Raw genomic sequence first — 12,128 nt, 5'->3', positions numbered from 1 at the left:
TGAAGAAATAAATTAATTGTTTTAAAAAAGTTTTAAGTATTAAATTAAACATAAAATACTATCCCACATGAATTGACTTTTAGTATTGATGATAAAAGTGAAATAGGAGAATAGAGTATAAAAATAAATAGATATAGTCAAATTTGTCCCTAAAACTGGAAAGGCTAAAATGTGAAAAATGAAAAGAAAGTCATAAAAGGTGAAATAATATCTAAAATGAATTATAACATTTTACTATATAAACCTTTTATGCAAAAATAATTTCATTAAGTACTAGACAATGAATAGGAATAGAATGAGTACATTTGTTAACACAAAAAGTGAGGTAGATTTGAAAGGGGTTAATAATCTAATTTAGTGAGAGAGATTTTGCAAGGGTTTAAATGTTAATAATCTAACTTAAGGGGTGAATTGACTTAAGAGGAAGGCCTGCACAAATTTCAAATTATTACTCCTATTAAACATTTTTAAATTTTAATCTTGAAACCCACAAGGAAAAGGGTGTTTTCGAATTATGATTTCGCAGCACAAGTACCGGTAATGAGAATTTAATCATATTTTATAGCATAATATAATGCAAAATCATTTAAAATTAGCAATACTCATTAAATGCATTTTTATTTTCCTGTAAGAAACTAAATAGAATATTCCTTCTTCTGTCTGTATTTATTTTGATTTCTTAACTCAGATTTTGAGCTCAAGTTCTTGCAGCATGGCTTCTCGGAATTCTATGCTCTAATAGAGAATGCTGGAAGCAACTCTGGAACCATGCCAGCTCAATTTTTGGTCTCGGAGCTACTTTCTCTCTCTTGGATTCTGGGAATTTTTCTGGTAAGATTTCTGCCCCGTGTCTCGTTTCCTTGAATTTTTTTGTTAAATGATTCATGCATTTTGTTCAATTTGATTTTGGGAGCCCAAAAAGATGTGATCTTTACTGCATTTCTACGATTGCTGATTTCTCGAATGTGATGGGCCTCTTCGTTTTCCCTTTTTGGCAGATTGAGTGGTTTCAATTCTTGCAAGTCGAGGGCTTAAGAAATTTGTTTGGTACTGCTAATTAAGGGGGTTTTTGAGTTTGATTTCTGAGGTAGTTAGATTGAGAGAGAGCGATATAGTCGAGGCTATTTGAATTTGATGGTAGCTCAGAGAATGGGGTTTCAGAGAGGTGATGGTAGCAGCGCTGTTGGGACCCAAATCCAAAACCCGGACCCGAAATCGAACCAATTGGTTAGACAGGGCTCTTTGTACAGCCTCACTCTTGATGAGGTGCAGAATCATTTGGGGGATTTAGGGAAGCCCCTTGGTAGCATGAATCTTGATGAGCTTCTCAAGAATGTGGAAGTTGCTGAGTACGAGCAATCCGCGCCTTTCCAGCCTGCGTCGGGGTCATCGTTGAATAGGCAGTCTAGTGTTTCCATCCCTAGGGATCTAAGCAAAAAAACTGTTGATGAGGTGTGGAAAGATATCCAGCTGGAGCAGAAAAGGAGCAGTCTTGATAGGAATGCCACTTTCGGGGAAATGACGTTGGAGGATTTCTTGGTTAAGGCCGGGGTGGTTGCTGATTCGTCACTGGGGAAGAAGAATTTGGGGTCGGTTGTAGGAGGGGTTGATATGATTGGGTTGCCTCAGCAGGCTCAATGGATGAATTACCCGATCTCTCCTCAGCAGCAGCAACAGCAAAATATGATGCCCGTTTACATGCCGGGCCATGCTATCCAGCAGCCAGTTCCTCTAGGGGGAAACTCTGTCTTGGACACTGCTTACCCAGAAACCCAGGTAATGTCGTCTTCCCCACTGATGGGCACGTTGTCGGACACCCAGACAACGAAACGGAAGAGGGTTCCCCCGGATGATATAGCTGAAAAGGGTGTTGAAAGGCGGCAGAAGAGGATGATAAAGAACAGGGAATCTGCAGCACGTTCACGAGCAAGGAAGCAGGTGCTTTTTTATTGCAGTCAGTGTTGGGCTGATATCTTCGATTTATTGGTTTTTAGCATATACTCCCTCCGTCCACAAAAAATAGACAAAAATAGACAAGGTTAAACTAATATTAACCTTACGCATCATTCTAAATGAGGACCCCACAATCCACTAACACTACTTCCACCACATCTAAAAAAAAAATACTTCCACCACATTTTCCCTCCCTCTCTCTTACTTTACCAATCATGCATTAAAACTCATGCCATTTACAACTTTGTCTATTTTTTGTGGACGGAGGGAGTATTAATTATTTATTGCTGTGCAGGCCTACACCCATGAGCTCGAGAACAAGGTTTCACGCCTCGAGGAGGAGAATGAGATGCTCAAGAGACAACAGGTTGGCTTTGCACTCAACACCCTTTTGTTTGTTTCATTAGTGCGGTTCATTTCTTGCTAATTTTACAGTTTCTTAGCTTACTTTCAACTCGGAATAGAATTGGTAATGATGTTAAATTTGACCTTTGTTTGCCACTCACTTATTTTATGTGGTTGCATTATACTTATTAGGCATTTAGTTTTTTAAAAATAAAATTAAATTAAAAAACTCTGAAAGTAGTGGATTTGTGATTTGCTCCCACTGCTTCCTCAGATTTTGATGTGTAGAATCCTCAATGACGATTTATGATTTGGCTTCTCCCCATATAGTCTTTTCAACTGGTTATCGTATCCTATGCTTTTTTTTTTTTATTACGTTTGATGGCTATTCACAAATCGACTGAGCAGTAAATTCTCCTTCTTAATTGCTGGGATCTAATGAAGAAATAATGTCTGACCTCAGGTCTAAAATGTTATCATTGAAATATTAGAATGTAAATATTAATCCAGATCTTTATGTGAAAGTGCCTGTATATGTTAACATGCTACATTACTTCTTATCTAATGAAAAGCCGTATTATTCTTGATTGACATATTAACCTCTACGTTAATGATTAAGCTTCATTAGTGCATTATTTGACCTTAAAACTTTGTTTGTGTGGCAAACCCTGCATCTCTGCGTAGCTTACATCTTGTCGGAAAGTCAAATTTTACTCCCTGCATACTAAATACTCCCCCCCTTCCCCAAAGAATATGCACTTTGGATTTAGCACGGGTTTTAATGTAAAATTGGTAAAGTAAGAGAGAGGTGGAGAGAAAAAGTAATTAAAGTATTGTTAGTTGAGAATGGGTCCCACCTCATTAGAGTGAAAAGAGTTTCCAAAATTGGAAAGTGCATATTCTTGTGGGACGGACTAAAAAGGAAATAGTGCATATTCTTGTGGGACGGAGGGAGTATTGCTTTATTCCTAGCTTGGGGGCACATGTATGCATTAAACATTTAGAATCATTTTAAAATACTCCCATGATAGAAAAGAATCCACAACTATTAACATTTCCTCTTTGAAATCCCTAACTGAATGTGCTCCATCTCCTGAACTAGAACGAGCTACTAGCAGTGTGAATTTAGTGCATGACCATATGTATTCGTGTATTCTCACATTATACTGCATTTTTTGACCATGTGAGTACTCTACTTATCTTTGTTTGCCACCATCTTGCAGGAATGGGAGAAGGTGCTGCCGAGCATACCACCACCACAGCCAAAGTTTCAACTGCGTAGAACGAGCTCAGCTCCCATGTGATAATGTAGATTGATTGCTTGTTTGTTTCTTCTTGTTTTAGTTAAGATTAGCTAGTGTTAGTTTTTCTTTTTCAACTTTACTGCTCACAATTGCCTCCTGTCTCCTTGACAATATCTATGGTTCGAATATCCTCTGGCTGTCTTATATGTACATTTTATAGCATCTACCAAGCTGGGAGGGATTATATGAAAACCTTGTTGTCATGATTTGATTCATAGTTGGTCTCCATTGATGTTTTCATCACACTTCAGTATTTTACTAATCTGTCATGTCCAATTTTATCTAGTGTGGTTGTTGATGATTTAGGAAAAATATTCCCAGTTTAGAAGGACATTTGTTTCCATTTCCTGTTCTTGAAAGTCAAGACTTTCAAACATCAAAGAAACCTTATTAGCTGCATTGCTAATAAGAGCCAAAACACATTCACCTACTGTTTAAATATATAGCTTTCAAGTTACTTCAGCAGGAATTATGGTTGCTTTCTCTCTTTAATGTTCTTGCTCACAAGCAATATTTGCTCAAACACAACAAGCAACAATTTGCATAAATAGTGCCTTCATTCACCCAACATCCTACACTAAATCTACCAACCGATCTGTGCAATATGGCGAAAGGCAACAAGTGGGCTCTTCTTGTGGGATGCAACTATCCCAACACCGCCAACGAGCTGCACGGCTGCCACAACGACGTTCTAGCTATGCACGAAGTGCTCACAGCCAGGTTTGGGTTCAAACCAAATCATGTTGAGCTTCTCACCGACAAGCCTGGAAGTCCCGTCATGCCCACCGGTGCCATCATCAAGAAGGCACTCAACAGCATGGTTGATCGGGCCGAGGAAGGTGACGTCTTGTTCTTCCACTACTCGGGCCATGGCACTTTGATCAAACAGCCTCACAATTCATCCAAGAAAGAAGAAGCCATTGTGCCTTGTGACTTCAATCTCATCACCAGTTAGTTTTCTCATACAAAATTGATAACAACACTAATGTTTTTAAGATGATTACAGATTATTCTTCATGCTGTTTGGTAGGTATGGACTTCAGGCAGCTAGTGAATCGTGTTCCGAAAGGGGCAACGTTCACCATCCTCTCGGATTCTTGCCACAGTGGCGGCCTGATCGACAAAGAGACAGAACAGATAGGCCCTTCTGCCACCTCAGACGCGACGGTTGCTGCAGAATACCACAAGCTGAAAGAGATCCCTTTCCAATCAATACTGCAGTATTTCATGTCTTTAACCTGCAAAATCAGCACAGACATTGGCACACATTTGGTGGAGGTGTTTGGAGCTGATGCAAGCCTCATGTTTCACCAGCCGCAGCCGGCCATCAGCAAGCCGCTGAAGCCGGATGAAGGGATCCTGCTCAGTGGATGCCAAACGAACGAGACGTCTGCAGACGTGGAGATCATGGAGAATGGAAGAAAACCATGTGGAGCATTTACGAATGCGGTCCAAATGGTGTTAAAGGAGAACCATGGCCCTTTAAGCAACAGAGAAATGGTGATGCTAGCTAGAAAGATTCTGGTGCAGCAGCATTTCAACAGACAGCATCCATGCCTATACAGCAGTGATGAAAATGCAGACAAAATTTTCTTGGGCTCACCACACAAACCAAGTCCAAAACAAAGCATGTAAAACCAACAAGTGATTTCAAGATAACATTCTCCTCGAAAAGAATAAATTCCTTAAAGTTATACAGTGCTATACTTTATAATGAGTTAACAATCCAAAATTAAATGCATCTCATTTCCAATTATTTTTAGAAGGCCTCTCAGTTCAATTAAAGTGAACTTGAGTGGAAGATAGTTCTAGAATTTGATGGAAACAAAATAAGTTTGTCTAGATGCAGAAAAATTAAAATTTTATCATTTACTAAATTTTAATATTTTTATAATTTGTATATTTATATATATAACTAAGCATAGATAAAATTTAATGTTTTTGTTTTTTTAATTATATTTTATCATTACTAAATTATAATATTTTTTTTGTGTGCTTTTTTAAATAGATATATTCACAACAGTATAATGTTCCGACTAGTGGTTTAACCGGTTGAACTATAAACCAGTAACTTTGATGGTTTGATGGTTCACCGGTCTACTTTGGAAGAAATAACTAATTTAGATGTACTAAAAAATTTTGACTAAAAAAGTGAAAAGGGCAAAACAAGTTTAAAAATAATGCAAAAGTATGTTCAATATAAAAAAACCTTTCACCATGAACCTCGGGTGATATTAATTTCATGATTTCCCACAAATATCCAAACCCTATTCAGTATTCACTATAACCGTTCAAAAAAAATAGTCTTATTTTATCATTTTAGAATGTTTTAAAAAAAATTGTCTCATGTACCTTACTCACTTTTTCTCCTCTTTTTCATTTTTACTTACTTTTTCTCCACCCTGTTATTGTACCTCTTTTTCTCTTCACTCCTTCTTAATCAATTTTTCAATAATAATCATGTCATCCATAAATAGGATTATTTTATTTTTATGGATGGATACACTATTTTATTGGAAAACTATAAGACCTAAGTATACACTATTTTATTGAAGAGATGGTACAATATCAAACATGCCAAAAAATTGATACCTTTTCTAAGCTTCATTTTTTAGACCAAATGTACACTATAAACTACACCATGGAAGACTATACTGTTCCGATCAGCTCAAGAGACTTTCACGGTCACCGGCTGAACTTGAACACATGTCATCATCGGGGATGACAAGAAATGGATGGAAGGTCATTACGAAGCCGACAAACTCAACCACGTTTAACACGAAGAAAACTAGGTGAACACCTGCATTGCAACGGTATAATTTGTTGTCAAACTCGGTTGATTACATATACATATGCAACAGCTCAACAATATCGTGTAAGACCGTCTAACGGCTCAACTACCCGATTGAAATAATTTTTGGAACTCGTCCAACGGATTTTGACATGTTGACTATTTTACATGAGACTCCCCCGTTGGTACCTGGTAAGAAGTCTGCATCCAGACGGCCTTGAGCATAGGAGAGTCTGGACACATCGAAGACGAGAAAGTGATGTTAGAACGCGTATATCAAAGAGGAAGTACACAAAAAATTATACATTATGCCTATTATATCGAGAATATTGTGATAAATAGTACTCCCTCCGTCCCGGATAATTCGGGTTACTTTGACCGGGCACGGGTTTTAAGAATTGTAATGAAAAGTGGGTTGAAAAAGTTAGTGGAATATGGGTCCTACCTCTATATATTAGTTTTATAATAAAATATGAGTAGGAATGAGTTAGTGGAATATAGGGTCCACTACCAAAAATGGTAAAAGTGAAGTGGGACAAATTATGTGGGACGGACCGAAATGGAAAACTGGGACGAATTATCCGGGACAGAGGGAGTATTATATAAATCTAATTCATCCGCTATCAATAGCCTATGTTATGATGATAATCGATAACAAGTAGTAAATGCGAATTATCCGGGTCCACTACCAAAAATGGTAAAAGTGAAGTGGGACAAATTATGTGGGACGGACCGAAATGGAAAACTGGGACGAATTATCCGGGACGGAGGGAGTAGCAACTACTTGGTTGAAGATGGAACATAGAAATGATTCATATAGAGTATAAAAATGTGAGCTGAAAATGAGAACTGTTCGAGTAAAACTCACAGGGGACCTCCGGCTGCAGGACCGATTGCTTTACAGAGAGACATGGCTGTCATGGATATGCCATTTGCAGCTCCTTGTTGCTCTTTTGTCAGAAAAGGGGGATATCAGACTGGTTCGTAACAGTTTGATTCATGAATGTGTGTGAAATTGCAATATGATAATGAGAGACCGGGACTAACCACAGCTATATTTTGAAGAACTAACAAATGGATTAGAGATGGGAGTTTTTGGGAGACGTACAGATCCTATGCGAGAGACCATGACAGGTCCCAGTATCCTCTCAATCAAGGTATATACGGAGAGCTGAAAGATAAGCACACCAATCCCTGAATGACCAAAGAAACATCAAATGAGATACGTCACATACATGTGAATCCACTTAAAAGAAAAGGAACAAGGATATTTCACCATGGTAAGTGCATTTCAAAACATGGTCATCTAAATGAAAAGCTATACGGCGACAGAGAAGGATAAACTGTGTACCTGTGATCGAAAGAACTGCACCAACATCTGCCGAGTCAAAATGCAAACCCCCGAGCGTCCTTGAGCTGACAGCCCACAAAGAGAATATCTGGAGAAAATGTAACAAATATTACTAAATATATGAGCATCAATATATTATTGGAGCCATAAGTCGTCCAGTTAACGATCTAATTAATACTATCGAAGGTATATGATGTTACATGCCTTGGGATGTCTATACCAAAAGAATATATTAGATATTTCACAAAATAAGAAATATAGAGTGCATTAGAGTATGAAAAAATATTTCTTCGTAGAAAGGAAGAGAACAAAGAAAATACCTCACTATAGGCCATATCATGGAGCTGGAAAACACAATACACAATAATAGCAGACATCAAGGGCCAATTTCTTAAGAGGCTTTTCTGAGAGACTGTGCGCTTGAGCTCAGAAACTTCCACTTTATACAACTCAATAGACTCGTAAGCTTTGCATTCCCTTGCAGATTTCTGAGCTATGTTTTCTTTGTTATGGAAATGAATTGTTTTCTGCAATGCTTCATATTTGGGGGGGGGGGGGGGATTTGTTGAGTTGTCCGACGCACGATACTGGTTTTACTTTAAACGGATGGCTTAGGAGAGAAGCATACGGGGAGCCAGAGGCAGAGACTAGACGCCACCAAAGCAAAGGCTGAAATCACTAGACAAGGTAAAAAGTATGGAAACCTGCAATTGATATTGATAGCAATGTAGAGTCCGTTTGCGCTATAAAATCATGAAGGCAAAAGGAAACGAATGGGGAAACCAGGCTTACCTTCCGAAGATGGATTTTTCGGAGAAGATTTGTGGATATTTTTCTGCAGGCTAAAGTCATGCAAGTCAAAATTACTGAAGTGTAAGAGATACTTTCCAGTAGATAGCCTACAAACTTCAAGATATGACAATGCAGAAAAGAGAAATTTGCGATATCCAGCACCCAAAAATAAAATTATGTTTGACTGAGCTTGAGAAATATTTTATACATTGAAGAGATATTTATGTTTAACAATAGTTACATAACTATATGCATTAAACTCAGAAATAAGTGCAAGTATATTAGTGTTTTTTCATGATAGTTTTTTATGCACCAATTATGTTAATCACCTGCAATTTCTTGGAGTGTTCCGAAACAAATTACCTGAGCAAGAAAGCCTCCGACAGCAGGACTGATGACCAAGCCTATGCCCCAGGCTGTGTTTATCTGTTAAAATCAAGTTAAACAAGCAACATATTACATATCAGGATGATATTGATAAATAATGAATTGAGCAAAGGAAAAGAACAAGGATCAAAGCCTCACAACTGACATCACCAAACCTTGGTGCTCTTTACGACAAATATCAGAAGCATATGCCTGGTCAATTGGAAATTCAAATGAAAAATTACAAGGTATTAAGAATTTACTAAATGCCAAGAAACAAACTTCAGTGTTGAAGTGCATATAAAAAGAAACAGAGAATATAGCTAAGTTACTAGAAAAGTTTTGGATCAGCGTACCCTTAAAGGTCCAAGCGTTCCACATAAAATTCCAAGAAGGAACCTTGTAATAATGGCCATCCAAAAATTTAAGCTAACACCAAAAATTGTATTGAATATAACCCTGGAAAATCCATCCAAATAAAGATACGAAAAAATGTAATAAGATCATAAGAGTACTTAATAAGGCCAATTGACACAAATATGAATAAGTGTGTAATTGGCAAAATATATATTATGGACACTCACACTATAAATGTTCCAAACATTATGACTGGTTTCCGACCATATTTATCAGCTATAAGTCCCCAGAGAAAAGAAGTCAAAGCTCTCCCGAGCATGAAAGACGATCCTTCAAGAAATATTAGCAACATGTTAAATACTTATCAATTATACAATTGTCTCATATACTATACAAGTATACAACAATGTTAAAAAGAGACCAACCTACATATCCAGCATAGTAACTTATGTCTTCCTCCTTTTCTGAAATATGGAGATCTCTTATCCGCAGTTGGTAGGTCGAATGCTATTTATTTACGATGCAAACCAAAAAAATGAGATGACGGGAACACGTTGAATGATACAGACACTTGAAAGTGTTGAAAAGTTACAATACAGAGTTTTCAAGGTTGGGGCGCATCACTACCATAAAATATAGGAAAGGGAAAAGAGACGATATTGGCAGAGCTGTCAATGGCACCATAAGATATCATTAGAATACAGTAAAAGGATAAAATATCAACGACATAAATGTGCATTAAGTCTAAAATCGCAAGTAAGGAAAGATCGAGCTAAGCAAATTGGTAAAAGCGCGAAAGTTTAATCATGAAAATTTTAAGCTATATGTGATGGACATATTTCTCCACCTCACATTATACCAGCTAAGGCATCTGCATCCCTCCACACCAAATTTTTTGTGATTATTGCAGCAAAAGTCAGTGCTCTTGCAAAAAACCAACTTCAGCCAAAATGCACAAACCATTTCCCAACCCATTTTACACTCAATAAAGTATTTGGTTCCTACTTTTCCTTTGCTGATCATACCATGTTTTATCAAGTCCTATGTGTTTCATTAAGCAAATTCCTTATCTTATCACTTCTAAAAATTCATGATAATACTTTTCAACAATAACAGTTTTTCTGAGTATTAACTACATCATATTGATTAACAATATTAATGGAATAAGTGAATTTGAATTAGGGTAGAAAATGACACTTACTCCAAATTTTGCTAATAATGACACTTATTCAAGGCATAGTAGAGGTGGTTGGGGATAGCTCTGACACAATGCATCATGTCCCCATCCGAAACACAACTCAAAGTAAGTAAAATATCAATAAATAATGGAAAACATTACACAAAATGCAGAAGACAAATAAAGGCCAATGATTATAGTGTGGAGGAACGAAATATAAACTCCGATTAAATTCGTTCACCAAATACAGTATGATCAAACCAATTCAATCCGGGATAAACCTCACAAATCAGCTTAAGAAAATCATCTAAAAATCCAATCTTTTTCTCCATACCAAACCCCAACATCAGATTAAAGATGCACCTGCAGAGAGAGTGATGAGCCAGACCAAAGTGAGAAGCTTGAATGGAATCTTTCATCAGAATCCCTCGTGTGTTCAATCTTGCATTCTGGATCAGCGGCGCAGCATTTTCCGGCATTTCTGCCATTGCATTTTCAATCGGAATTTGGAAGGCTGCTATAGTTTAATAGTAATAAGATCATTTTCAATCTTACGTGGCTTTTGTTTTTATCTTGTTTTTCCACTGGCCAGCAAGAGTGCCTTCTCCACCAACCACCATAGTTAGTTATACTACAGATTTGCAGACAATAATAGAAGTATTAAACTTTGCTACCTTCTGCTTAATATTTTGTGGCGGGCAATAATAGAAGTACGTGTAGAATTATTTTGTGGCGGGCAGAGTTTATATTTTTAGGGTAGTGATTTAGAGACATAATGTCTTATGCCATAATACCCCTATGTCACTTTGCCATAAATGTAATTTATATTTTGACTTATATACCCTAATGTTATTTTAGAAAGATAGCTTAGATTATGAAAATTAAATTAGCTACTTTATTGATCATATAGTTTTAATTAGAGTATTTTAATCTTAATTATAATTTTATGGAATGGTGCGACAATTTGATTTTGTTTTCTTTGCATACTTACTTTAACGGTATAAACTTTATCAATTAAATAATAATTTTTAAAACATACATATTTTTTACGAGAAAGAGCTCATATGATTTTTTTAAAATATAAAACTAAAAATTATTGCTCTTAAAAATATAATTTACGGAGTACTATTTTATTTATAAAAGTTACTCTATTACTTTAATATTATAAATATATTATATAGGACTAAAATTATAATTCTTCTAAGTAAAAGTTAATGTTTTTAACTAATAAAAGTTATTCTTCTTACTAATAAAAATTATTATTGTAATACTATAAAATATCATTATTTTGAATAGAAATTACTCTATACTAGTATTATTTTTGTGAATAAAAATTATTGTTATGATCAATGAAAGGTATTGCTTTTAAAAGATCAATAGTCATTTTGCATTTATCATGTGATGATTCAAACACCTAATTCGACCAATTGGATGGAAGCATGTTATCAATTAAGTTGCACTTCATCATCGTATAAAAATTACTCCAAAATTTAATATTTTTGTTCTTTGATTAATAGATACATTTATTTGCAATTTTATACTAAAAAATAAGAATTAAATGAAATTAGAAATTAAAAAAGTAAATAGTTAAATAAAAATTATGAAATGTTTGAAAAATAATACATAAACATAGACAGTATTAATATATCATTTATCAAATTTTTGTTTCATATTATTAAAAAAATGACTTAA

General features: G+C 35.9%; 3 protein-coding genes across 7 annotated transcripts; 2 read left to right on the top strand and 1 right to left on the bottom strand.

Annotated features, from left to right (window-relative positions):
- The first annotated feature begins 648 nt into the window (after positions 1-648).
- LOC148928552 (ABSCISIC ACID-INSENSITIVE 5-like protein 2) lies at positions 649-3,817 on the top strand. Its single transcript, XM_089057122.1, has 4 exons — positions 649-831; positions 999-1,938; positions 2,249-2,320; positions 3,522-3,817. Exons 2-4 carry the CDS (start codon positions 1,135-1,137, stop codon positions 3,600-3,602), a joined length of 957 nt encoding a protein of 318 aa, XP_088913248.1. The 5' UTR covers positions 649-831; positions 999-1,134; the 3' UTR covers positions 3,603-3,817.
- A 352-nt stretch (positions 3,818-4,169) lies between these two features.
- On the top strand, positions 4,170-5,319 carry MC9 (metacaspase 9). Its single transcript, XM_089057123.1, has 2 exons — positions 4,170-4,552; positions 4,633-5,319. The coding sequence occupies exons 1-2, from the start codon at positions 4,207-4,209 to the stop codon at positions 5,235-5,237; spliced, it is 951 nt and encodes a 316-aa protein (XP_088913249.1). The 5' UTR covers positions 4,170-4,206; the 3' UTR covers positions 5,238-5,319.
- Positions 5,320-6,128: 809 nt separating this feature from the next.
- Positions 6,129-10,454, bottom strand: LOC148928550 (protein ZINC INDUCED FACILITATOR-LIKE 1-like). 5 transcript variants are annotated; one of them, XM_089057119.1, is made up of 14 exons: positions 9,887-10,454; positions 9,685-9,766; positions 9,487-9,589; positions 9,259-9,361; positions 9,062-9,115; positions 8,900-8,962; positions 8,537-8,586; positions 8,373-8,448; positions 8,065-8,271; positions 7,745-7,832; positions 7,441-7,587; positions 7,262-7,343; positions 6,504-6,626; positions 6,129-6,402 (listed from the first exon to the last, which is right to left on the bottom strand). In XM_089057119.1, exons 1-14 carry the CDS (start codon positions 9,941-9,943, stop codon positions 6,366-6,368), a joined length of 1,272 nt encoding a protein of 423 aa, XP_088913245.1. In that variant the 5' UTR covers positions 9,944-10,454; the 3' UTR covers positions 6,129-6,365. The 5 variants fall into 5 exon arrangements, 4 of the variants coding, with proteins under 4 accessions (XP_088913245.1, XP_088913244.1, XP_088913246.1 ...); XM_089057118.1 differs by having other exon boundaries at positions 6,583-6,626; XR_016128921.1 differs by having other exon boundaries at positions 6,306-6,402; positions 6,583-6,626; positions 7,502-7,587.
- Positions 10,455-12,128: the final 1,674 nt, after the last annotated feature.

This window comes from Salvia hispanica, chromosome 4, assembly GCF_029641045.1.
Source record: "Salvia hispanica isolate PSC_SH4W2 chromosome 4, Shi_PSC_v1, whole genome shotgun sequence".
Classification (NCBI taxonomy): Eukaryota; Viridiplantae; Streptophyta; class Magnoliopsida; order Lamiales; family Lamiaceae; genus Salvia; species Salvia hispanica.
The sequence above is the reverse complement of the archived record's forward strand: the minus strand, read 5'-3'. Positions and strand labels throughout refer to the sequence as shown.